Source organism: Lathamus discolor, chromosome 5, assembly GCF_037157495.1.
Source record: "Lathamus discolor isolate bLatDis1 chromosome 5, bLatDis1.hap1, whole genome shotgun sequence".
NCBI classification, from domain to species: domain Eukaryota; kingdom Metazoa; phylum Chordata; class Aves; order Psittaciformes; family Psittacidae; genus Lathamus; species Lathamus discolor.
The window spans coordinates 101,225,700-101,252,833 of NC_088888.1; the positions used below are offsets into that span (position 1 = coordinate 101,225,700).

The 27,134-nt window shown below is 44.6% G+C and overlaps 1 protein-coding gene across 2 annotated transcripts; it reads right to left on the minus strand.

The window, feature by feature from the left end:
* Window positions 1–6,060: 6,060 nt before the first annotated feature.
* OSR1 (odd-skipped related transcription factor 1) lies at window positions 6,061–14,654 on the minus strand. Of its 2 annotated transcripts, none has more exons than XM_065681685.1 (4): window positions 14,634–14,654; window positions 13,941–13,995; window positions 7,872–8,564; window positions 6,061–7,329 (listed from the first exon to the last, which is right to left on the minus strand). In XM_065681685.1, exons 3-4 carry the CDS (start codon window positions 8,516–8,518, stop codon window positions 7,194–7,196), a joined length of 783 nt encoding a protein of 260 aa, XP_065537757.1. In that variant the 5' UTR covers window positions 8,519–8,564; window positions 13,941–13,995; window positions 14,634–14,654; the 3' UTR covers window positions 6,061–7,193. The 2 variants fall into 2 exon arrangements, with proteins under 2 accessions (XP_065537757.1, XP_065537756.1); XM_065681684.1 differs by lacking the exon at window positions 14,634–14,654 and adding an exon at window positions 14,222–14,240 and having other exon boundaries at window positions 13,941–14,000.
* Between the last annotated feature and the right edge of the window lie 12,480 nt (window positions 14,655–27,134).

Sequence of the window (27,134 nt, forward strand, 5' to 3'; positions counted from 1 at the left end):
AAAGCAGGACCAGGAGCAAACTCATCAGTATATCAATATTGCCCAAAGATAGTATTAAGCACACAGACATCTCCTACCTAACTTTAGATGAGATCTTCTTTTACCTACTATAATATTTCTTTACTGGGGAGTTTTCTCTGCTGTTATCTCAAAATATACATGTGAATTTTCTGTAGCCTGGTGCTGAACTCCTGGAGAATAAATAGATAAAGAAACAGCCTCAAAAGAATTTACAAGACATGTATAAGCTGTCATGCTGTGTCTGTACAACTCTTGCACGAAAAAAAAAAAGTTTAATGATTTAATCATTCACCGATAATATGTTATATGACCAACACCAGTTAGAAGCCAAAAGGCCAGAGAGAGAAAAGGTGTCATGATGAGAGAAAGGTAGTAATTACACAAGAGAAAGGTAGCAATTACGCAGTTTCTTGAAGCAAGTCAAGGAAGCAAGAGAATGAAGGGATGGATCAATTCAGAGACTCGGAGAAAGACAATTGTGGTGACTTTTATCCTGGAAGACACTAACTTGAACTTGATGGAAAAGGCCAAAGGATAGGTAAAAAAAGGCCAGATTGAAATAGAATCAACAGATCCAGTGATGTGGCAAATAAAATTACAGTTTCAACGACATGCAGGCAAACCTAAATAGAGCTGAATAAGAAGCAGAAAAACAAACAGAGAAATGAGACAGGCAGGGAAAGAATTCTAGCAACACAGGAAGCAAAAAGAAGGCAGGAAGAAGTATTACCACGTTAGAAAAAAAAAGAAAAAAATAAAAGGAATATTACCAGAGAAATAAAGGTGGAAAATGAAAAAATAAAAGAAAAAAATGGGGTCAGGTCTCTGTTACAAGCTGATATACCTGTTGAAAAGCCAGAAAGCCAGTAACATTTTTTTTCCCCTCAATTTATCCTAGTATGAAATACAGACAAATAAGAGCAGAAGACAAAATAAAATAAAATAAAATAAAAAGTAAAATAAAATACTTTTTATTTATAAAAAATTAAAAAAATAAAACTTAAGAAAATTAAATGTAGGCAGAACGTGACAGTGGGTCTCAGCAGTGTGGTGTTTGTGGCTGCAGCAGTAGGTCTAATTCTCTTCTCACAACTTTTATTACAAAATTAGAATAGCTCCACTAGATTCAGCCAACTCAAATTGCTGTAAAAGAGATGAACATGCCCATAAACTCAGATTTCATTAATCCACATGTAAAATGTAAAAGGATTGAAAATAAAATGCAAATTCCATCACCAAAGATCTAGTAAAGATAGAAGGCAAGTTAGGAATCAAGAAAAGAGATATGACATTTATCCCTTAGAAAACAGTTGAGATGCTTCATATGACCAGAACAGATATTCTACTGCCTAAACTTAGCAATACAGTTCTTTTACTGTTCAAGTTGACTTATTCTTTAAAAGATATAGTAAGAATGCAGAACCAATAAACCTTACAAATAATTTAGATGATCAGTGGTGTCTACGACTTCTATAGACCAATTTTTAATAATTATTGCCACTGATAAAATTGTTGTTTTATTTTTCAATAGCTACTGTGTCAGGAATTATAATATTAGTATAAACATCTTTTATGTTTTGTGCAATATCAGACTCCTATAAAGCATAAGCATAAGGTGCAGGGAGAGTCAGCACCAGCCACTAAGGCACAGGTGAAGGAAAGAACACATCTTTTTAGTGATTTACCATGTTCCATGACAGTGGAATTACAGCCCGAGAAAATCTAAAGGGAGATATGGGTTGGAAGTGACAGAGGTGTGGGCTGGAAGTGGCAGAGACATATAAGTGTGACAGGGAACAGCAAAGCCTAACAAGGGTCAGAGCCACTGTTCTGCTCGCAGGCCTCATGCCAGTATTCCTGCAGGGTGCTGCCCTGTGTCATGTAAACATGCCTGCTGGATATCCGTGGCATGGTGCTGCGCCAAGCAGTATGGACAAATGCAAGTTTCATTTTGGGGCAGCTGGGTGTTTTGTTGTTGGGTTCTTTTCCAAGTTCTTCTGCATGCTGAGCACACTTTGACTGCTTCTTTAGTTAAAGTAGGGTAAACTTGACTGTGTAAAATGGGTCAATGGTTTAGCCTGTGTCTCCCAGACTCAAAAGTTATTTCTTCCAAGACAAGGAAAGCTCCTTCACTGGTTCAGTTCTCTGAGCAGTTAAATATGCATGTGGCCAAACTCAGTCCTCGTAAAACCCAATTGACTTCATTGAAAAAACTCCTATAAAGACGACTGATGTCATTGGAGTCCCATCAGGGATGAATTTGGCCCATGCCATTCCTCCTGGTTAGTCACTAGATAGGAATGTAGAGAAGAAATGCATGCTGGGCTCTAGGACTCCATCTCTCAACTGAACTGCCAGGGCTGAAAAAGAATTACACGCAAATATAAATTTGTCTTGCACACTCCATTAGATCTCCCAGACCAACCACTGCTTTCAGCTGCCCAGGTACGAATTGCAATATCTCTTTTCATTACTGAGGGTTAAGGAGGAGTTTCTATGTGAGTGTGCCAGGCCTCTTGGGAGCAAAAGCAGCAACATTATCCCAAATTTACAGATGAAGAAACCAAAACAGGGAGCTGAAGTGAATTGCTTCAGCTTATATGTGGTGACAGAGGTAGAAGAGGTATTGAAACTTAAGTACTTACAGCTCCTCACAACTTAGGCCATGTATTCCTGTGATATATCTTCTTAATTTCCCTCTCATTTCCCCATCTCCCTTCTCCCCTACCCCTAACCCCATCTACATTGTCTGTAGCCGCACAACTGCGAAGCTGGGATTAATCCATCCCTGGGGAAACTGGGACTAATATACAACTCATGCAGAACCTTTAAAAACCCAATGATTTGTGGTCCCCTTTTCAGAGGCACATGTAATTCACAGCTGAAAAGTAACTCTTTGCTGTTCCAGTGCACACTCTGAGAGAGGTTTTTGCTCTGTTTCATGAATGTACATTGAAGACTGCATCTGACAGGATTTCTTCTTGCAGCCAACAGAAAAACCCAGCCTGAGCAGGCTGTGCAGAATCAGGCTTTTGCAGAGTAGTAACAGTTTATGGGCAGAAAAAGAATTACTGGAATGCAAAGAGGGGGAAGAGAGAGAGAGAGAGAGATGTGCCAAGACACCTTTACATTTTCTCCTGTAACTGGAAATGGTTAAAAAACAAACAAACAAACAAAAAAAAAATCCCCAAACAAAAAACAAAACCAAACCTGTGTTTCCCTTGTAAATCTCAAAGAAACAACTAGAGTCAGGTGCCCTGTTTTTTTTTACTCTTGCAAAATCCCATTCAGTGATGTTTTTATGATGAAAATGCAACATTTAGAGCAACTGTGAAAAGAGAATCAGCTCTCGATAGGCAGACAGAGGCCAAAATAAGTTTTATTCACTGCACGAATGTTAGATTAAAACATATGCAAAGAGAGAAAAGGAGAAGAAAGAAAAGGGAGGTAATTAATAATTTAAATTATTTGTGATCCTGGTTCAAAAGTCACATTTCCCGCTTAATTCCTTTCATTTGTTTTAGGGGTTAGTATTACTTATCTCTTCTGAGTGTCATGATTTCATGTCTTCTTTGCTTTCCTTGGAATCACTGAGCTGATACTGCCTAGCAAAATTCAAAACACTGGAGGGAACAGGCGAACTGTTCACCAGTGCAGCTGAGAGCATGATCAGAGAGATACCCTTTGTTTGCATAAGGCTGAAAGAGGCCTTCTGGGGAGAGGAAATACACACACGTATACGTGTAGTACAAATGACCGTGTGTGCATCCTGTGCTCAGTATGCCCACGTAGTTTTAATGCATCTGTAATTCTGATTATGTCAGTTCTGGGGATTTTTTTGTTTTAATTGCACATAAAAAATACACGTCCAAGGAAATTCCTGGCAGTCAGATCACCAGGCTTCAGGCTTATAAATGAAACGCTTCTCATGCCCAGCTGGGAGGAGCGGTTTTTACACCTTCACGACCCTGCAGTTATAATAGTTCCCAGGAATCAGTAACTGACACGGATTCTTACTTCGCCACGGGTGTTTAGGTATCCCGGTATTACGGAGATGGTGAAGCGATCGTGGGAAACCCTCAGTGTAGTGACCCTCCCTGCATCCCTTCCTTCCTCCCTTTGGATTCGACTTGGATTTCTACCTCGTAGCCAGGTAGATGACAGGCTCCCAGCAACAGAGCCCTTCACTTTCTGCCTCCACTACAGGACCCCGGGAGTATCCGTGTTCCTTTACTCTGTGCCACGAACGACACCAGAGAAAAAGCTCATCGGGGATTTTTTTTCTCTGAATCTGCCTTTAAAAGAAATACACAGTGGGGAGGAGAGTAGGTAGGGGGTGAATCACCCATCCTTTAGGCTGACAGTTAACGTCGTGTCAATGCTAGTGGCTACAGGTCCCTGCCGGGACGCCGAGCCCCTATCCCGGCAGCGGGGCAGGGTAGCGTTTTCCAAGGAGCGCTCTGCAGACAACGACCAGCTCCGGTGGGGCAGCAGCTCCCTCTGGGCTTGCGCAAGGCGATGCACCTAAACCTCAGCGGAGGAGCTGGGAGGGGGGGGGGGGAGGTAAGGGTGGGGAGGAGCTTCGGAAAGAGGCAAATTCCCCCCAGAATCGCTGCAGAGAAAATGTAGCCTGATGCGGCTCCGCAACGAGAGGCCAGTACAGCAAAGGGATTGCTCCTGCCCGGCTCCGCGCAAAACACGTAGAGCTCTGTGCTCATCCCCAGGAGGGTTAGCCCGGGCTTCCTGCAGGCTTGGGTGATTTCCCTCTCTCACTCCTTCCTTGCACGGAGCGGTTGGTTTTCAGATACTTTTAAAGATAAAAACAAAAGCCTTCCCACGGTGTGGAAGGCGAGCTGTGGTTGGGAAGCAAAGCAAAGGCAAGCGAACTTCAAACTCTGCCCGTTCTCCCAGCCTCGGGGGCTGGATGCACACAGAGGCGTCATCTAGTTATCCTGCGCTTCCCAAGGGCTTCCCGGAGCCGGAGGTGGCCGCTGCAACCCGTCCAGCAAGTGCGCTTCAAGTAGTTACCGTGAGCTCGAATGGGTGTCCGGTAAAAGAGAGGGGCAGAAAGGTTTTTCCCCCCTCCCCTTATATTAAACGAGCTACAACAGCAACTTTTCCCCTGTCGTTAATAGGATTCCTTGACCAAATAAAGAAGTATTTCCTGAAAGCAAAGCGAAGAATGGGGGAAAGGAACCTCTCTGGACCGATGCGCTGCGGCAGCGCTAGGGCTACAGGGGAAGAGCTAATCTGCAGGTTTTTCTTATCGCGGGGGGCACTGGTTTGGACAGGGGGAAGAGGGTTTAGGGTTTGCCGAGGGGATGGGAAAGGATGGCAAGAGGCCCTTCAGAGGCCCATGCTGATCCCCCAGCTCTGAGGTTTCTCTCCCCCATCTCCATCCAAAGCGGTTTCGCAGTGGAATAAATATCTCTGATCTAAGACAGCTGCCGGGAACCAAAGGCCGCACCGATCAGCTCTGAACTGCCAGAAGATGCAGTCGAGAAATTCCCGCTCCTGACAGGCAAAGGAGGGTGAGCCAAGGCGGCTCTCCCCGCAGTGCACTCGGGCTGGGAAAGCACCACCAGTTCGCCCATTATTCATCTGATTTGTTTTATAACACTTCTGACACCTAATCTTATCAGCTAATGCCCGAGGTTTAGTTACGTGAGACGATTTTTTTTCTTATTTCTACACTAGCAGCAAAATTATTTGAGTCCTAGAAGGTCTGTTTGCTTTTGTCAGCCTCAGAAAACAGAAAGAAGAAAAATAGGGGGGAAAAAAAAAGTATAAACAAAAAAAAAAAAAAGAAAGAAGAAAGGACGAGGGGAAAAGAGAAAGAAAATGAGGCGGTTAGTAGAAACAAGCACTGAGGAAATATCAAGTTAACTCAAAAAAAAAAAAAAACAACAAAAAAAAAAAAAAAAAAACAAAAAAACAAACCCAAAAAAACCTGGTTCTGAATATCCTGCGTATTGCCAGAGAGGCTTTGGTAGGGAAAAGACCAGAATTCAAACGAATGCATATGTAGCCCATGCAGACTTGCCTGTAAAATAACGATTTATTTTAATACTTAAAAAAACACACACAATCCAGTGATAAATGTCAATTACCAATAATCAGCATAAAGTGCCAAACAGCCATACAATTTTTTTTTTTTTTTAATAAACAAAACCTATTGGAATGTCTCTTAGTTTGAATACACTGTTCAGAAAGCCAGCATTTAAAAAAATACGCTCTCAGGTTGAGATTTGTTCCCTCTCATCAGGGTGCACGAAGACTTTAAAGTACCACAAAAACCACATTGTGCATACCGTCAGTTTGATGCTTTGCCATCTTTCTTTCCTCTGTTTCCGTTTTTTTAAGATAAGTCCACAATTTACAAACCTCCTCACAGAGCACAAGACCATAAGGCAAAGAAAAAGTCTTCATGTCCAATGAACACTGATTTATCCCAAACACCAGGGACCACAGGTCTAAGATCAGGATGCATTTTCTAGCGCATGATAGGACTCCTCACTTGAGAGACTTAGGTAATTTCCAAATATTAATTTTCTTCTCCTTTGAAGAAAACAAACAAGCGAGATTTGCAAGTTGCCTTTCTGCTTGTCCTAATGATGCTGTGATGGGAAACCACCGTTTCAGTTCTTAATCATGTTCTGGAATTCTCTGTATTTCCTGAAGTGTAAAAATAAGAAGCTTTATACAGTCAAAAAAGGTATAAAATAAGAGGTTGGGGTTTTTTATACTTAATACTTTTGCTACGATTCTGGGTTCTTTTGTTGGGAATGGGGGGGGAGTGGTGGGGGACGACACTTGTGGGGTTTGGTTTGGTTTGGTTTGGTTTGGTTTGGTTTGGTTTGGTTTGGTTTGGTTTTAAAGAGATTCCTGTCCAACACGTGAGCACCACCTTTTGGCATAAAGTTTATCAAAGCCACACAAGTCAGCTAGCACTCCCTGCATTATTCGTGTGTATTTTAGATGCAAAAACAACCTTTTCAGCCATGCTCGGAAAGTTAGTTTGGGTAGGGAAGGTGGTGGTGTGGATTCTGCTCTTTTGAAAGTACAAACAAAAACAAAACACAAAGTTCAGTGCTTCCATCCTGAAAGTTTTGTTTCTGCTCTGGTTTTGGTGTAAAGTCTGGGGGGAGGAAAAGTTCATAGAAATTGGAGATTCAGCACTTAAGTTTGGCAGGTTTCAGTTCCTTTACTTGCGTGTGCAGTGTCTTGTGGACAGCTAGTGTTCTGGACTGGCAAAATCCTTTCCCGCATTCTTGACACTTAAAAGGCTTTTCTTTAGAATGGATATATCTAGGGAGAGAACAAAAATGAGATGTCAGAAATAACTAACCTAAACTTGGCAGTGAGCTACCTGACGGAGAACATGCTGGAGGTTTTTACACCTTCTGCTGAGATCGAGAGTGCTGATGCGCAGCACTTGGGTGAATCACTTGTCTGTGTGTGGGCAAGAAGAGAGGGGGATATCAAGCCTTACAAGGATGTCTTTCTTAGGGATTAAGAGGTTCTCTCTAGCTTTGGGATCATCAGGCTTCAAGTCTTCATGACACATCTGAACAATGACACAAGACCATGCAAAGGGAGGGTGAAACATCTGTGGAAGCTAAGAAGGAGGATGTGAAAGTCACTTTTGTGGGATGCATGAGTACAATAGGCCTGACTTCCAAAGTGAGTTATCTGGGCTCCTCCACCAGCAGTGGGCAGAGGAAAACTGAGAGCGAATGCTTCTGCTGGTCAGGAACATGGGTTTTCTTACAGGCACCTTCATGCTCGTAGGTAGGTGACTGGGAGAGTACAGCTAGACAAGGAAAAAAGGACAGAAGAAGAATTGTTACCTGTGATCCCTCAGGTGATCCTGTCTTCTGAAGGCCTTGTGGCAAATGTCACACGTGTAAGGCCGTTCATCAGTGTGGGTTCTTTCATGGATCAAAAGGTTGTAGGACTTGGTGAAGTGCCTGCCACAGAATTTACACACAAACTCCTTCTTGGTTTTGGATGGTAACCTTCCCCGTGTGGGTTTCTTCTCTGGAGAGAGTTTAGTCACCTCAAGCAAGGACCCCAATCCTGGGGGTGAGCCCTGACTGTCTGCCTGTCCCAGTTTAGAGTGGTCCTCTTGTGTGGCAGCCACAGCTAAGTTGGCAAAGTCAAAGCGGGGTTTGGCTTTGAGGGTCACATTGGTGGCCTCTTGTTTGGGCTGGATGACATGGGGAAAGAGTGGGAAGGTTGGCAGCTGGAACCGTGCATCCATCAGGCTCGACACGCTGGGCACCTTGGAGAAGGAGGAGCGGGGTAGATGCATGGCTGGGTACCCCAAAGTCCATTGGTGCAAGTGTACGGCGTGCAGGGCACTGAAGCCATAGAGGTTGGAGAGGTGGTCAGAGGGCACAGCGGGCAGCCCGTTGAACGCTTGCAGGAAAGAGTAGTTGGTGAGCTGGAGGGAAGGATGGATAGGCACTGGGGCCGGCAGGGTCTTACTTCCCATGGTAGCCACTCAGGAGGAGGATCTTGGGAGCAGGGGAGGAAAAGATCTAGAAAAAAAAGATGGAGTGGGGAAGAGGGAGAGGTGGATTTATATAAAGATAAAAGTAGAGGGAATTTTTCACCTCACCCCTCATTAACACCCTTTTCCAAAGCCACAGGAGGACACTGCCTTGGAGTTGGAGAGGTCTGAAAAGCTTTTGGCTGTGAGTGTATCCCCACAGATCTCCAGACTCTCGCCATTCCTCACACATAAAAGTTGTACCCCAACCGCAATTATTCATCCCTAACAGTATCTCTGTGCTGTGTAGACCTGTAATCATACACTACATAGAGACAGCAAAAAGATGCCATTTTGGCCCACAGATTTCAAGCTTCTTCCATGTAATTTTAAATCCCTTATTGAGAACCCTCAGCCTTTAGAAAATAGTTGGGTACTGCCCACAAAATCTGCCTTTAACCCTGACCCTTGAGGTGATGTGGGAGGAGGCGCAGAGAGCTCTCTGCCCCTGGGTCACTCAGGTCACTGTGGTCTGGCCTCAGCCAAGCCTCTTCGTGGTGGTGGTGGCAGTTTGGTGCCCAAAACTGCAAGTCCTCCCTCATTCAAAAAGGGAAAATTCCTGGATTTCTTTTTTTAGGGGGAAATACCAGACAACAGCCCTCCTCTTATGTACTGCAAAAAGAAATGGGAAAAAGCTGAATTTGGGTGACAAATCTGAAGTGCCATTTGCTCTCCCAGGGGGGAAGTGTCTGGCTTCAAGCCCACATCCTAATCTAGGCAATCACTTAACTAGAACCCTTCAAAAAGAAAATAGGCAAGGGCTAGAGGGACCCTTCCCATGGGGACACTCAACTCACCAGCTGCAGGGCCGCAGCCCAACCCCTGGGCTGGGTGCCACCACTTTGCTCCGTGTTTCAGGGTCCTGCCAAGCCCCCAGCTTCTCCTCTCAGCCAGATCTCTACCCATTTCACCCCACAAGAGAAAAATGCTGCAAGGCCACAGCAGCGAGGCGCATCTGGCTCTGCTTGCAAATTCCGTCCTCGCTGCTGTCATCCATTTGGCAGGAGATGCCTCCTAAAAGTTGGTGGTTGGGATACAGCTTCCTCTCTTTGTGGGTGTGAGAGAGCACCCACAGCTTTTGGAGGTGTCACATCCCTGCAGCTCAGGAAGCTTCCTACTTACTCCACAGCCCACAGCTTATACTCGCTTTCCCCTGAGTGAACTCCAGAATTTGCACTCTGTGGGTCTGTTTTCCAGCAGGATCCCCACAGGGTCCCCATAGAGACCCCACAGATACTCATAAGATCCTCACAGGTTTGCTGCAGTGTTCCCACAGATCGACATAGGGTCCACTATAGGTTTCCTGCTGAGTCACTGTAGGATCCCCACAGGGTCCTGGCAGGATCCTTGCATCATTCAGCCTGGAGTTCTACCCCATGTGAAGAGTAAAGCCCCTTTGGAGAAAAGGAGGCAGCAAAGTGCTGCAGAGCAGTAATCGTCCCTCTGGGATGGAAAACTGGGTGGGTGGAAACCAGTGGTGGAAGAGGTCTAAAGACCAGGGAAACAAATCTGATTTATATGTGAGCTGCTGCCCAGAATGAGGAGCTGTGGCTGGGAGGGTGTGAGAGGGAGAAGCTTGTTCTGTGCAGTTCTATATGCCAGGCCCACCTTTCACACCACTTTACATAAATCAGCAGCAGGAATATAGACTCAAACCTTAGAGGAATTCCAGCACAGTGATACAGAATAAGAGATTGTGACATTTTGTCTTTTTTAATTGGATACATTTTGGGTAGTGGCTGATTAAAAAATGGGCGCTTTACATTCTCCTTCTCTTCTTTTTTTTTTTTTTTTTGTTTCTTTTTCTTTTTTCTTTTTTTTTTTTCTTTAAATTTGCTTTTCCTTCCATTCTTCTATTTTTATTAAAAAAAAAAAAAAAAACAAAAAAACCCAAAAAACCCCACAAAAAACTATTTAGGGCCTATGAACCAACCATATTGTTGTGTTGTTAAACTGGGGAAATGCTTTTTATTTTGTTACTGCTGCCCATATGCTTGGCGTGTCCACTTTGCAGCACAAATGCCTCAGTCAATGACCTCGAGAACCAAGTGTATGGAAAACACTCTGTTCTTGTACCTGAAATGCATTTTCTGCCTGTCACAATGGCTCTGTGCATATTTTCCTGCCGAGGCAGCTCTAGATTTGTCAAGCGTGAAACATACTATTGCAAACTCAGTTAATTTCTACCCGTATCCCTCTTTTTCTTCATATACTAAGAAAACATTTAATATGAAATATATAAACAAAAAATTACTATGTCTGTTTGGGGAAACGCTTGCTCAATAGCACTTAAAAAAATTCTCTTTTGATTTTCCAAATTAAGAAAGAGACAGAAAGGAGAAATACAGTAGCGTCATAACAGCATCAGTAGTGCCCGCGTTTGTTTGGGGCTTTTTTATCCCAGAGAAGTTTTAACACTTTAAAAAAAAAAAAAAAAAAAAAAAAAAGACAACAAGGGAGAAAAAAAACCCAACCAAGAAGAAAAGGGGAGGTGGGAGCAGAGTGTTCACGTTAGTACAAGTTTCTTGGCACTTTTCCAGAAATGTAAGTTACACTTTTGCTCTGTGCGACCGGGAAACTCAAAAATACAGATGAAGAGCAAAGTATTTCATACAGAAGTCCCCTCTCTCCAGGACATCAAAGCGAGCGGGTCGCACAGCGCGGGAACCCTCCGCTCTCCTGCTGCCCGCAGAGATCAACGTTGCTTTGATTTCGGTGTCACCTCCACCTTTAATTCTGTTTCATGTAAATAGATCGTTATCGGGGCTTCTTTTTAATTTCTTTTTTTTTTTTTTTTTTTTTTTCCAGAAGGTGACCCCTCGGCTTCTATGCTTGAATTCCCCCCACAATAAAACTGTGCGGGGTTTTCCTTTTTTTCTTAACACAAACTAGCTCAGTGAGTAATTAAGAACAAACCACTTGTGTTCTGACTGAAACAAATCCCACTCATGCCAAGATAAATTTATCCTGCAAAATAGGATCATAAACTTGAAAGACTACATCTGTCTCCAGCTTTCTTACCCTTTGTCCTTTTTGAAGATACGGTAATGCTATTGTCCAGTTGCCATTGTTTTAAAACCATTGTAAACTTAACCTTCCAGATTAAATTTTACCTCCTCTGTGCACCATAAAGAAAAAAAAAAAAAGGAAGAAAAAAAGAAGAAGAAGTAGAGAAAGGGAAAGAAAAATCCACCAGGCTTTTTGCTGGTAGCGTAGCAAGGGGGGAAATTAAGTGGATTTTTAAGTCACCTTGCGGCTACCCTGTGTTTTTCCTTTCTACCTTGAATTATCAATTTCCGATCTGTTCTTTGAAAGGGATATTTGTTACATTAAATACCTGACTCATAAATAATGAGGTTTGCTAATTAGTTCCACATGGAAGAATGGAGGAAGTAAATTACCCTGAGAGCGTTGCTTATTTTTACAAACATGATAAAGTAGCGGGCATAAAATGCTGCATTCTTTCGACAGCCTCAAACTACAGCAATCAGGTTCATCTGTCAAAAAAATGTCCCTCTCTTTTGCCTTTAAAGTCTAGCGCAGCCCTGTCCTTTCTGCCGCGTCACATCAGTGTGCAGCATTTTGCCACCTACCTATTTTGTCCCCTTGGAGGGAACGAGATGTTCCCTTCTCGTCAGTTTAAGCGAGGAAACAGGGCTTAGAATTTATCTGTGCTTAGGAAACTAACTGGAAAGGGAATAAAATTGCCCTTTCGCTCTCCATTATTCGAGGGTGGTGCTCTTCGAGTGCGTTGGTCAGCACAGATTTATTAAAAGTATTAATGAAGTGTGCAGAATCTATTAAAGCAGGTTTATTCGGGGCTAATTGAGCGTGAAAGAGTTAATTGCTAACATTAATGAGGACTGGAAAGACTCAGTCAGCATGTGCCTTGGATATCTCCTCTCAATCCTTATAAAATCATCATTCACATTTTATCGCGAAATCACTGTTGACAAGTTTCTCCAGACCACCACTGCGAAAGCGGATGAATACGCCAGATTTTAGCCCATAATAATAATAATAATAATAATAATAATAATAGCCAGGGATCGACTGCACCGGCAATGGCTACGCTTCCTGGGGCAGCCTTTATCCAAAACAACCACAACCACATCTAGGGTCCCAAGCCTAGGGGGACAGTGATCCCACGGCGGAGGGTGGCCGCAGGGCCATCCATGCTCCTCAACCCTCTCCCTACAGAAGCGTTTAGGTTGGTTTGGGAGCTCTGTGTGAGTGTTTTTTTAATCCCCTTGGTGTTTTAGGTGCCCGGCGCAAGATTCGTTCTCGCTTTCTCCCTAGAGAGACGCCCGGTGCCTCCCCTGCGCACGAATAAATCGTCCTTCCCCTCTCCCGGCAGCAGCAAGGGTTTCTTCCCTCGATACTCCTTGCTTCCCACGGCCGCAGCAGGAGTAGCCACGGGTGGAGCGGGCAGGACACTCTGCGTGACAGGGCCCCAGACCATGCCCAGGCCGGGCCGAGCGAGGGCCCGCCGCCTCTGAGCTGCGCCCCGCGGAACGGGAGCAGCCGGGCCCCGCTTTGCGGGGCTGTCCCTTGTGTCGACTGATTTCGGACTTACTGAACTGGACCTCCAGTGCACCTGCCTGGGACACAGCGCTCACCCTCCCGCCCTGCCCGTGTGTGACCGGACGAGTCCCGCAGCACCACGGTCAACTCCAAAACGCTCTATTTTTTATAGTTTCCCTCCCAGAAGCCAACTATAACAGCTATACCCTAATCCTCGGCTTTGTACTGACACTTTATGGGCTCGGCCTCGAGAGAAGCTCAGACTCGCCCTACACTGAACTTGTTTCGATCCATTCAGACAAATATAAACATCAGGTTCTCTTCTATTAGGGACTTGGGAGGAAGCAGAGAAGGCTTCTCGGACCTTAAAACATTAAAAATGGAGCGAGCAAAGAGAGAGAAGAGAGAAGAGACAGAAAGAAAAATGAAAGAAAATAAAAGTAAAGAACCGAGAGGAGAGAAGCTGAAGTTTCAAAGGACATTCAGGATTCTGTTTTGCAGCTCGTATGTGTAATTTTTAGCTATGGTTAAAAACACAGCTCCTCCTCAAGGGGGGATAAACAGCTTTGAAAGGGGAAGACAAATCTTTAAATAGCATCAAAATAGCCGAGCCCCATGTGAAGGCTTCCCACAGCCCTCCTCCCGCTCCACGGAGAAGAGTCCTCCTCACGTGAACCACAACTTCCCCACTTCTGCACCATCAAGGGTCCGGTGGAAGAAGATAGGGGAAAAGAAAGAAAGGAGGGAGAGAAATGGAGGTGTCTGCATCGATATCCCCAACCCCGAGGCTTGGCAAAACAAAAAAAGAAAACAAGAAGAATGAGTTGCTCTTTTTATTTACCTAATCCCGATCTGCGCTCCACCGCTGGCAGCAGTTAAAAGATCCTGGGCTAAATCTGAGCTGGTAAGATAAAATAATAGGGAAAAAAAACAACCAAACAAAACACCAAAAACAAAAACAGAAAAAAAAAAAAGAAAAAAAAAAAGGTTGGTGTCAGTGTCTGTGCTGGATCGGGGGGCACAGCGCTGTCCCCCCACCCCACTGCGCCTCCGGCTGGATCGGCAGACCAGTGCGAGCAGCAGGGCCAGGTGCCCCGGCTGATGGACACGGAGCTGCACTACCTCCTCCTGCTCCCGGCGCCGTCTGTGTTTGCTGGAGTGCAAACGCGCCCGGGAGCAGCCGAGCTCAGACTGAACCGATCCCTTCCCTCCAGCCTCCTCCTTATTTCAACCCCCCCCCTTCGGTTCCCCCCTCAGCCTCCCACCAGACTCCGGGCATGCGCACGCGGGGAGAAAGTTTCTGGCTGGAAGAACCAACTTTTCAACCCGTTTCTCCCGAAGGCGCGGCAGCTCGGGGCTCGCCTCCCGCAAGTGCCTGATCTCGCCCCCCCGCGCTGTCCGCGCCCGCGGCCTCCCGCGGGGCATCTCCCCTAGGCCCGCTACGCGCGGCCCCCCGCGGCGGAGCCGCACGGAGGAAGGAGGGGGAATGGGGGTCCCCGTGCTTTCTGCGCTGTCCCAGCCGCGTTGCCTGCACCGGCCCGGTCCGCCACTCCACACCGTTCCGTGCCGCTCCCCTCCGCTCCCGGCCGGCCTCGCTGCACCCCCTCCCCGCAGATCTGCGGGACAGGACTCTCCGAGACCTGCCCGAGGAGGGAAGGCAGGAGAGTAGAACGACAGAAAGAAAGGGGAAAAAAAAGTGGGGGAGGCTGGGGGAGGGATCTGGTCCAACCATGGGGATTTGGATACTGCACGTTGTTCTCCGTCTCTGAGAAGATCCCCCGAGAGGATCCCAAGAGCCGGTTAACTGCAAAAAGTCCACCCCAGGGGTAGAGCCTCTTCCTCCCCCTGCTCCAGCATCCCTACCGGTTCCCACTTTCTGCCCCAGCTCCCCTGACCTCTGTGCCTTCCTCCTGTCCATCCTGCTTCCCGGCGCTGGTGTGTCCCTCCCTGGACCCCGGAGGGGATCCACGGCATGCAAAATCCCGCGGATCTCCCGCGGACTGGGAGTCGCGGAGCCCTCCTGAGTCCGGGGGAGGCAGACTACTCGGGCGGAGCAGGCAAAGCAAAATAACCCTAGAAAGAAAAAGGCTAAACGTGCTTTATAATTAATCCTGAGGCCATAATCTCCTTGCTTATTTGGTTTTTTATTCATCCATCCATTCACACTCCTTTAGATGCGTGAAGGGGGGAAAATTGCTCGTGTGTATTACATTGTTCTGAGGAACCCGGGTAACACAATATGCTAGCGAAGACAGATCCGTCAGGATAACATGGTACCGTGCTCAGGGACAAGCATGTGTTTTTTTATTGTTCATGTCACTCCCGTTGTAACACTGATTTTTGCCCATCTCCGAAGGAAAAACAAACAAACAAATAATAATAAAAACCATGACCAAAACTGCAACGAGGGAAAACTAAATTATCATCCTGCAGATTGAGCGCTCATGAACACGACAGTGGCGTGGTGAAGCAAGCCCTTAGCACTGCCATTTCATCCCCAAAACATCCTTATTTCTGAGGAATCCGGGGTCTAGTTCCGCTCACTGCTCTGGGCAGACGAAGAGGTTTTCGTTCCCTCTTTTTGTAACGAGTGGCATTTTTATGAGGCAAAGGCGAAGCAAAAACTCTCCCTCAATCCAGCTTCTCCTGTTCTCTCACATTTCGTGCTCTTATTTTCTTTCTTTCTCTCTTTCTTTATTGCAGTTCTCTCTCTCCTCTTCCCACCCCCCCCCCCAGCCCCTTCTCTCTTCCTCCTCCCCCCGCTGCCCCAAATAAATTCCAAACCTTTGCACTTTTATTCCTGGTCTGGGGGTCGAATTGTCGAGAGTGCGATCCTGTGCCCGATGCTGTAAGTTGATGCCTTCGAATAAGTTTGCATTTTCCAAAATAGTTTTCGAATCCTGTTGTTAGAACACAAGTGGAAGATCCTCCAATGTCCCCAGACCAAGAAACAGACGGGAGATACGATCTTCTAGTTGAAGATTTCTTTTTTCCCAGAGGAAGAATCTTGATACAGCTGGGGGTGGGTGCTTGCATTACTGAAACAAAAGTCGCAATTCCCCTTAGAGAAGTAGCAGATTAGTTGAGATAGCAAATACGGCATCAGGAATGGTTACCTGAGCGTGCTGCCTTCAAAGGAACAAAATACATAATAATTAAAAAAATGCGCTTCCAGCTACAGAAACCATCATTCCGAAAGAAATACTTACGCATCGAAATAAAGAGCAGTAAAAAATCCCCGTGTCTAAAGGGGAGGGGGGAACAGAAAATTATTCCCACGCGAAAATTGTTTATAATCAAAGCGGGACGTTGGGATATTATTCTATCCCAGAGTATTACTGGAAATGTAGCTGAAAGCTGCCTGGATAACGTATAGCCTGATATTTAGGTATTTGTTAAAAAATAAAAATATTTGGACTTGTCCACCCACTGGCGATTGAACTGAAGTTTCAGGTTAACTGCCTTGTTAAGTGCATTTGTTTTAAATATCTGATGTTTAAGTTATGACGGATATGCCGTTCCAAAGCCTTTATTCTCGGATGGATTTTTATGATGTCCCTTGCTAATTTGCATTATGTCAACTTGTAACGGTGGGGAACCTAATACCGGGAACGCGATACAAAACCACTATTAGCACTGACACACAGGGAATAAGCTGCGCTTTTCCACAGCGAAGATCTGCTGTCGATTAGGAATGTTACAACTTCAAGAGACTCATAAAAAGTGAAGGCATCTGTTCCCAAAGCCAGCCACGTTTGTAGGATTTAGACGTGACAGAGAAACTCAATTCGTTTCAGGAGAAATCTGTGGGGTGATGGGGAAGACCGACGTCCTTGTCCCTACTTTCCACCTGTGTCCCCTGCTCCAAACCTTCCCCGGCTACATCCTGCTCCATGTATCTGGAGGGTAAGGGCCCCCCCCCCCCAACCCCGGGCTGTGCCACCCGTTTTGTGGGGAGCAGCACCCAGAACGGCCACTACACCGGGGCCGCCTCCCCGCTCCGCGTCCGCAGCGCCGGGGCCGGCACCGAGCGCTGCCTCCTGACCAAGCTGGTGCCGGTGCCGGTTCCGATGGGGCGGCTTGGTGCCCCGACGGCGGAGCAGAAGAGGCACGGGGACTGAACCTGGGGACAAGTCCCCTTCTCTCCCTCCAGGAGCCAGCTGCGCTTGTCACCTCGTCTCCAACGAATTCTGGGTTGGAGGGCTAATCCTGCGCAGTGCAGGTACTGGGGGTCATTCCTCTGTTTTCAGCTCCTGTCGGTGCCGGGCATCCATGGATGCACCTACACGTGTGCTGGGAGAGGGCTGCACAACCTGACTGATACTCTTTTCTCCCTCAGCTGGGATACCCAGCTTCACCCCCGGGACCCAGTCAACTGCGGCAAGAATAACGATTCCCGGCCCATCCCTAAACCATGTGCAGGGTAAAACTCCCTTTTGCTTCCTTGGGACATTCTCCCCACCGGGGAACGGTGCTTGTCCCTCGAAAAATCTTTTTTTGCGGAGAAACAGCAATGCCACTTGAGAAGTATCAGCTGCAGGCGCCTCGCAAGGGCTGCGAGGAGAAGCGGTCCGTCTGGGCAGGGTGGGGATGTTTGGCTGCTCCGAGTACAGCAAACATCTCGCCCCCCGCAACGCGGCAGTGGGTGGGGGGTGGCTGGTCAAAGCTGCCTCTGATCGGCAGCCCTGCTGTTCCCAAACCTCCCGGGGGAAGGGAGCGGGGAACTGGGCAGAGCAGGCGGCTGTACTCTGCGGCGTTTCCAAAGCCTCCCCGCGCCCGGAGCTTCGCTGGGGGGAAAGAGCGAGCACAAGTGCACTGAGGCGTGCTCCCCTTGTCCTCATGCCTCCCCGGGCAAGATGTCTCCCCCGAGACAGGCCCCCTGCTTAGCAGTGGCATCTGGGGGCTACAGATAGGTATTATTATTTTTTTCCTGCTTTCCTTCGCTTTGCCTGTTTTTTAACTCTTCCTGCTATTCTGATATTGACCGTGGTGAAGGATTAGAGTGTGTGGGTTCCGACAGCCCCCCTCGCTCTGGTAAACCGGACTCAGATAGAAACAGGGAAGCCACGAAGGGAAACGAGCCCATCGGGGGTGAGCCGGGAGCGCACTAGAGAGAGCACGGGAAGTGCGGTGTCCGCGGAGACGAGCGCCGGCGTCAGCGCGGGAGCTCCGCACCCTTTTTCCGAAACCGGCTCTCCTCTTCCTCCCCCGCCCCAGGTACCTAGGTCGCTCCTCAGGTCCCATGTAGCCTTATTATTTTAATTAGCTGCTAATAACAAGACGCGGAAGAATAGCGGCAAAACAACTCGGAAACTGCTCCCTCGGTGCGAGTAAACGCTCTTCTTATGGTAGCTCCCGCCCCCGACCGCCAAAGGAAAACCAGCACTGGGATGGTTATAACGCTGTTAAGCCAACTTTTGCAATTTTTTTAAACTTCTGCTTCTAAGGCTTCCTGAAGATAAAATCCAAACTTAGGAGCATCTCCATTTTGTTAGCGAGGGGGAAATCGTTTGGTTGATTTTTAGTGCGGTGCTGAGACTTGGCTTAGCGCCTTACTATATCGCTGCCTTTCGCTACGAGCTGCTGCAGAGGGGGAGCCATCCGCCGGCGCGTAAACTCAGCGTCCCTACGCCGTGGGCTGGTCACCCAGCACGGACAGATCTCTGCCAGCAACTGCTGCGGGCTCGACAAGGAGATCCAGGGCACGGACTAGAGTGCTAGGGAATTTGTCTTCAAGAATCACAATGGATTTTGCAAGCGACTAATTAAGTGCGAGATTCCCTCCTCCACCCCCCACCCCCCCACCCCCCCTTCCTACACACACACACGCCCCTTGTTTGCAAAGCGGTGTGAAGTCGGTTGTGCAAATGATTCCACTTCAACTTCCAGCCCCTTTAGAACACTAATAGTGCCGCTGTCGTGCTGCTCACACCGGTGCATAGGGAGTCAGCATTTCCATTATAACTTCCTATTTTCAGGAGTTTTTACAGTGGTCATAAAAGTTCAATCCAGGCTCAAACTTGGCATCCCAGGGCTCCTCCCAAGAGTAATTTCTTTTTGTTGTATTTGAAAGAGGAAACCATTTATCTGTTTTTACATTACAAGGGAGCAACAAAAGGAAGCGAAAGCAGGGCTTGGAGAACGTTTTTGTGTTTTATGTTGCTTGCTTTTCCTCAACTTTACAGTATCTACCATAGATGTTAAAGGAGTACAGTACACAATAATTAATAACACATGAAGAACCATCAGGTTATGTAGAAGCCAGAGTCCGCAATCAGAACTGGTCATATAAAATACCTTAACCATTCTGAAACACTTTGCTTTTCTGAACTGGTAATTTGCTAGTAATATACATCCAAAATATAATTTGATGCTGGGGGTCACTTTGATTTAAGATGAACTAATAATTTTGGAAATCTAAGAAAGCTGATGTATGTGCTCAAATTTAAGAAAAAAATTCCTAAGTGCAGATGTTTTAACTGCAGATTTGAGGGGTCTTTCCTCTGGCCCCCTTTATGTAAGTAAATATATAACAGTCAAATAATCTTTGAATTTAGGTATCCCTGAGTATTCATTTATATGATAGATTGTAATGGCTATATGGTTCCCTTGAAAGCATTATATTCTATCAGGTCAAAACCAGCTTCTTAAAAAAGTTCATTTAAAACAAGGGTGGCTGGAATGATTTGTGTACATTGCATTCACTTACATACAATTCCCTTATCTGCTGGAAACTGAGTAAAGATTAAGTGACCCCACAGGAATCAAAGGTTTTGGTGACATGAGTTTGGTGACATGAGGGCCTGTGAGACAAAGACCAGTGTGAATTGGGACACTCATGTAGAATGCCAGCAAAGCCTGGACATCACGTCATTTTGCTGTGGATTATGCCTATGCCACATGTTTTAAAGAGAAGTCCTTTTTCTATTGTTATGAAATATGCATTTCTGCTAGCCTGAAAATATAGTAGAGGTATCTTCCAACTCATCAGGCACAAGTTTGGCTAGGAAAAAGGATCACAAAGAACAGTCTTTCACAGAGGTGAAAGAGTTATTTCTAACAGAATGATATGTATGGAACTAGAGTTACATATGTATACATGTACGTGTATACATATATGCATACATACATGTAGAATAGGAAATTACCTTTGTATGTATATATAGATATAGACAGCCTTATGGTATGCATTATAGAATTAGGGGTATATGTATATTGATTCAAGCAATATCAGCCACCTTTATATTTTGGCATTTTTGGAATAATGTATTTGGTAAAGCTTATATTTACTATAGTTAACAGTTACAGGAGGACTCCATAACTTTTAAGGAATAAAGGCAATATTTGCTTGCCATGGTCTGTCAATCACAGGACTGGAATCAGGATTCCAAAAGATTTGTCTTCCCTCAAGGGATTTTGTCACAATAACATTGGGCTAGTAACCCTCAGTGCATCCAGCACTTGCCAGAAGCAGAGAAAACTCATTCTCTGACCTCACTTATACCTGTACCTCAGTCCAGATGTGTAACTCTTCCAATTATACTGTTGCACCTATTTAGGAGTGTTGGATCCCAGATCTTTAGCGAGTGGAAGTAAACGCAACCCATGTTGAGATCTGATTCACACTTCAGAGAAACTTTTATTTTTTTTTTAATTGCCTATATGCTGGCACATACACAATGTTCCCTGTTTTAGGCATCTCAATTCATGCCTGAAGGTGAGATAAGTCTTTTCTAATTCTGCATTTTTATCAGGCGTTATCACCAGAAGTTAATAAAGCTTACACTTGCAGTAGATGATAGATCATACACCTACTTGACAAGAATCTCATTACAACTGAAAAATGAAAGCTTTTCTGGTGCAAGAAGTAGTTGGAAAAGTAGTAGTCCTTCTCCTAGGACTTACCACATGAAACAAGTGTCAGCAATTCAGCATCTGCTTTGGGCTTAGCAGGACTGGAGATGGTAATACAACAGCACAGGATTCCAGGTTTTATATGCTAATTATTTGGGATCTTGTTCCGGCTTTGTTCACATAGATCCTAGGATACATAATGAAACCAGGCTCTAAGTTCAGTCAGTTGCCAATTCTCATATGACCTTACTCTGGAAGACCAGGCACCAGAGCCCAAAAGCACATTCAATCCATGTGCAGTAGCATGAGGGAAGATTTGACCAGAGGTTGTGTTGCAGAACTCTGACCTTCTTCCTGCTATAAGCACTGAAGCATTTAATCTCCATGCCTTTGATACGCCAACAGCCATGCCTGTCCAGAACAGAAAGCAGTGTGCAGAGGTGCAAGTTTGTTAAGATCCTGTGCAAACCCACCCTGCAGCCTTGGGCAGGCTCCTGAGGCAGTTCTCCTGGGCCAGATCCATTGGTTCACAGTCTACAGCTTAGAAATGTGGGTGGTATTTTAAACGGCCTGGGCCTTGGAAAGCCTGCATGGGGGGTCAGAGCCTGGCCCAGTAGTCACTGGGGTTAACTTTAAAAACAGGTTTGGGACATTCACTATTTCAGTGAATAGCCGAGACTGCCACTATTTCAGCTTTTAGGAAGTAACAGGGGAATCCAGTACAGGACTGAAAGGAGCATGCACTGGGATCACCTTCCCCACTGCACACAAATGTGTTGTCAACAGCTGGTGACCCCACTACTGCTTCCCCTTCAGCTGGCTGCAGCTTTGCTTCTAATTGACCTGTGCTGCTGGCAGACACAACGGCCAGCCCTCTACAGGGGACAAGGACATTTTTAGTTCAATGATATCAGTCCCCAGTCCTCTAAATCATATCCATACCCCCTCTCTTCTATGTGATGATGATTGCCAGAGGCCAGTTGATCCCTAGCCCTGTACACTGCTGACATGACCACATGATTGAAGCAGCCTTGGAGTTCTAGTTTCCTTGCACAGACATCTATGTGAGTAACATGTTCAGTAACAGTAATATCTAACAGCTGCAACACTGTGTCATCACAGATTCAATTTCTTCGCTTGTACTCGGTGGAAAGGTGCTATTTTATCACGAAATATTATTATTGTTCATGCTGAAATAGTGTCTAGCTAAAGTAGTAGAAATACTGATATGGAAAGAATTTTATTATTTAGAAGAACCCTAAAATGAGGTTTATTGAGGATGACTTATACGAAATCAGAATTTTAGTTGTATAATCACTCACAGTGTCTTTCCTGTTTTTAGCAGCTTCTAAATATATACCAGCTTTATAAAAAAAGTGACATTCCTTTTGTTGTGTGTGTGTGGGTTTTTTTTTTTTTGTTGTTGTTGTTGTTTTGTTTTGTTTTAGCCTTAGCTTTCATAAAGGATATAAATTCCCACCGAAACTACATGGAAATAAAGCCGAGGGATCAGCTAAAAGTCACAAAAGTAAAGGAAGTTAAGAGTCAAGTCAGAAAGACAATACAGCTATGCAGAAGTGTTAGAGATAAAGGTCATCTAACAGGGAGGCTTCTTGCGTCAGGTGATTCGAAATACCAAATATGCTGTAATACCCCAGTCCAAGGGGAAAGTTAGTACTGACAGAATTTCAGCCCTAACTGAGAACTTCCTGCTGTTTGTGGTTTGGGGTCAGGCCCTTAAGGTTATTTTGAGGTAGGCTTTTGTGTGTAGAACTGTAGGAATAATACAGTCAGGGCATTATTGAGCAGACAAGACCATCAAAATCTTCTCTTGCAAATGCAATCCTGAAGAAAACTCGCCACCTGCTGGCCAGCCCCCCTCCTAGTGCTCCACTTTTCTCACCAGCATTTGCTAATATCAGTATTTATTAGTTCAGAGCAGCTGAAGTCGTTCACAGTTCATGCTCTCTCCAGTTAAAGCCTCGATTTGGGAACCTTCTGTCTTAAAGCAATGTCGTGGTTTAAACCTTGGTAAACCCAGGACAAGCAAAAACACATCAACCTGAAAAATCTCTGTGTGACACTGTTTTGTACTGATGATTGGAAATAGCACTAATCAAATATTTCAACATGAATAATAGTCCCCCAAGGCTTAAATGTTTTTGTATGGGTGAGTTTTGTTAAATACTATTTTTAAATGTATATATCCAATTCTTTTCCCCTTTATGATTATATCAGGAGTCATTATGGTTTCCTCGTGTTGCCACAGAGTCTTATTTGCTGTTACTACTCGTTTTATTTACTGTTACTAAAGAGCAACTGGAGATTTTGACATCTCATTAGAAATAGTTTACATTCCTGTAATGGTAAAAGGAACACCTCTCCGTGCTAAAGCTCACCATCTTATGACTTACCTTTTCACATATAGACATTTTGGTAAGCAACACTATACATAACTATAACTATATAACTATATAGTTATATAGTTAACTATATATAACTATATAACTATATAGTAGAGGTAACAGATATTTTTTGTCAATTAATTAAGTCAGGTATATAATGTTACCTTTTTTTTCTAGTGTCTGCACTACAGCCAGCTAAGCTAGATGACAGATCTTGCTATTTCCAATCCACTTTGGGTAGACCATTGCGCAATAACCCCAAACAACGTCTACATTCTACAGAACTAATATTGGGTTTACAATTTCTTGGTGGGGATTGTGAATGCACAAGCCACAGACAAAAGATTCACAGCCAGCAGGTTTTGTACTCAGCAATGGAGAAGGCAGTGAAGGCTGGGCTCGTCCAGACTCAGTGACCAAGTGTTCCATGCAAGGGGGCAGCACTCAGCGTGAGGTTAGCATGTAGCAAGGTGTGGGGATTCAGCTGTCAATATAGCCAACAAAACAGAGAAGGAAAAGGAAACATGGAGAGTTCTCAAAAATGGAAGAGAGCAGTAGAGAAACATGACCTTACTTACTGAATGCCCATACTTTCAATTGTTATTATATTCAGATTTCAATTCAGTACTCTCCATCATTGAAAATTACAAAGGTACTGAAGTTCAAACAAAAATTGTAGAAACCAGAAATAATGGAAGTATTAAAAAAAGGGATGTATATATCATAAAATGTAAACTTAATACTGAGAAGCCAAAATGGAGATATTGTCCGAAAGAGCCAAAATAATTAAAAGAGGTTCCTGTGAGTTCATTTAGAAAATAACGAGAAAACAGTCTAACAAAAAGATGAACAGCAAAATAACAGTTTCTGCTCAGTCTGTGGTAATAAGGATGATCAGAGAACACCAGAAGAGTAAACAAATGCAGTTAAGCAACTGAGGAGAGGATGTCACCAGTGTGATGGTGAATGTGAACAATAAACTATGCTTCCTTACCCAAGAAAGAAGCAAAAGGGGGTGTGAATGGAGAGGCCTTGGGTTAGGTCAATCACTTCTACCAATCTCATCTGTAGTTTTGCTCAAATCACTCGATCAATTCTCTGCTCTGGTATTCCCATATGTAAAAGGTAGGTAAAAACACTCACTAAACTGCCAGGGATTATGTAGAGAAAATATTAGATATTGTATTTCATAGAGGGGAAAATAGCTTCTAGCAGTCTGCATTTTCTTTGACTTGGCCTTTTCTCAGCAACCGTTATATTCTGCCCTGGTTTACTTGCAATGCAATTTTTTAAGTAATTTTGTGAGAATTTGTCTGGAACTGTCAGTTTGCCAAAATTGCTTCCTAAATTGTATATGTTTTCATGATACCTTGCTCACATAAAGCAGCAGTAAACTGCCAGTGTTTCTTCTGGGGCAGATTTAGGGCAGGACCAGAGACATGGATTTCTGACTTTGAGCATACATGAATTAGGAAAGAGAGCTGAGGAAAAGCAGAGGTCTCATGTCAAACAGAATATAGTAATCTGTCTTTTGAGCATGTGGCAGTAGTGCCCAGAGAACAGGGACTGCTGGCAGTGCTAGCTAGCTATGATTTTAATGTCCTTCCACATCTGATGAAATAAACTCCATTAGAATCCTGAATTAAAGTGTTTCAGGGTTTGGATAAGAAGATAGGATTCAGAAATCAGTTACTGTAGCACAAGCTGGTTTGTCTTATGTTGATCAGTTGATCTGTAGCAATTACATGCTTTAATCTGCTGCACATAAAAAAAAAAAATAAATACAAAACCAAAAAACAACTCAACTTTGATTTCTAACTTTCATGCTTTTACTTGCAGTATACCCATATATGCCCAATGTACTGAAGCAGAGCTACAAAACAGCAGAAACAGCAGCTTCTGTAACCTCATATCCTGGAGGTAGCCTGTCCATATCTTCATTCCACCTACATTCAAATACTAGAGAAAGAAATCCAAGAATAAACAGTAACATAGGTGCTAGGACATTTGTGGTTGGTGAGGAAAGCTTTAGTTAAATTATGACAGAATAAGATGGAAGATCTGCGTAGAAGCATCTCATATTGCAGCTGAGTATATCCAAAATTAGGCTAGTGACTATCCCAAATACCTTTCTCTACTCTTTCTGACTCTGATGGAGAACAATTCCAGACTTAACCAGCTGAAGACATTACATGTATCTTACAGCTAGAAGTAGAGTCTCAAAACTGAACCTTAATCTTCACTAACAGCTGTTCTCTAGTCAGACATCACAGCTTCTTCTGGCTAGTTACTACCCTGTGACCATTACCATCCCCTCCCAGAGAAGAATGGCAATGCTGGAATTGGGTAATACCGATTTTTCTCACCTGCAGATAGTTATCCAAGGGAGAGGCCTGTGCTTACATTTCTTGTTGTTCTTTGGAAGCTGTAGAGGCTGCCTTTTAAATAATGACTGTAAGCATAAACCTTAGGGAAGGAAAATATCTTAAAGGTACCACTGAGACCTATAGTTATGGGAATGAGCTAAGGCTAGAAACTGAACCTGAATGTTTTTTCCAAGTCAAGGCAGTTTGGTCCTTGCTGTTTGGGAATCCAGTTTTGTACCATTGTTGCAGTTTAACCCCAGCCAGCAGGAAAGCCCCATGCAGCCACTCACTCACTCCCCCCTCCCTGCCATTGGGAGAGGGGAGAGCACTGGAATAGTGAAATTGAGAAAACTCATGGATTGACGTAAAGCCAGTTTAAACAGGGAAACAAAAAGCGGTGTACACAAGCAGAGCAAGGTAAGGAATTCATCCACTGCTTCACATCAGGTGTTCAGCCATCTCCAGAAAAGCAGGGGTCCATCATGCATAATGGTGACTTGGGAAAACAAAACACCATAACTCCAAATGTGCCCCTTCCTCCTTCTTCCCCCAGATTTATATGCTGAGCATGATGTCATATGGTATGGAATATCCCTTTGGTCAGCTGGGGTGAGCTGTCCCAGCTGTGCACCCTCCCAAGTCCTCCTGCACCCCCCGCCTACTTGCTGGTGGGGTGGGGTGAGGAACAGAAAAGGCCTTGACCCGGTGTAAGCGCTGCTCGGCAATAATTATGCTGCATTATCAACAGTTTTCAGCACAAATACAAAACATAGCCACCTACCAGCTACTATGAAGAAAATTAACCCTATCCCAGCCAAAACCAGCACAATTACCTTCTCAATAATTTCTTATGCATCATTGTAAAGCTGCTGAGAATTATTTTGGGGTTTTGTTTGTTTATTTATCATTATCATTATCATTAGAAAGCCATTTCAGACTCTAGCATCCTACATCTTACACCTCTCGGGCAATTTATTGCACCTATGTGTTCTTGTGCTAATTTAAACTGTTTCTCTTCCTTGGTATTCTTCTCCCTTGGCTTCTGTATTAGAATACAAGGTAAACAAACCGTGTTTAGAAAGATGTATGCTTCAAGTCCAGCTTCCTTTTGAACTTTCTCTGCATGTTTCATTTTGAATTCGTACCTTGACAAAGATACAGATTAAGGTCTTAATGGTGGCTTCTACAGTAATTTAAGTGCCAAAGGTGCTTGGTACCCAAGGCAGGGTACATGGCGTTTGCACATACAGTCACACTCATCCATACACTGTTCACAAACCAGACAGTTGTATGATTTAGTTATTTTTTCCGATTCAGTTTACCTAAATAATGTTAGTTACAAACCTGCTTTCTGAACAGATGCATCCTGTCAGTGCATACCTCAGTACTTGAAGTGTTGCTGTGTACAGG

Coding starts and splice junctions, on each gene's coding strand:
- OSR1 (XM_065681685.1), bottom strand. CDS start 8,518: ATGGGAAGTAAGACCCTGCCGGCCCCAGTGCCTATCCATCCTTCCCTC. Junction 7,330..7,871: donor GATCACCTGAGGGATCACAG/GTAACAATTCTT, acceptor TTCTCTCCCTAG/ATATATCCATTCTAAAGAAA.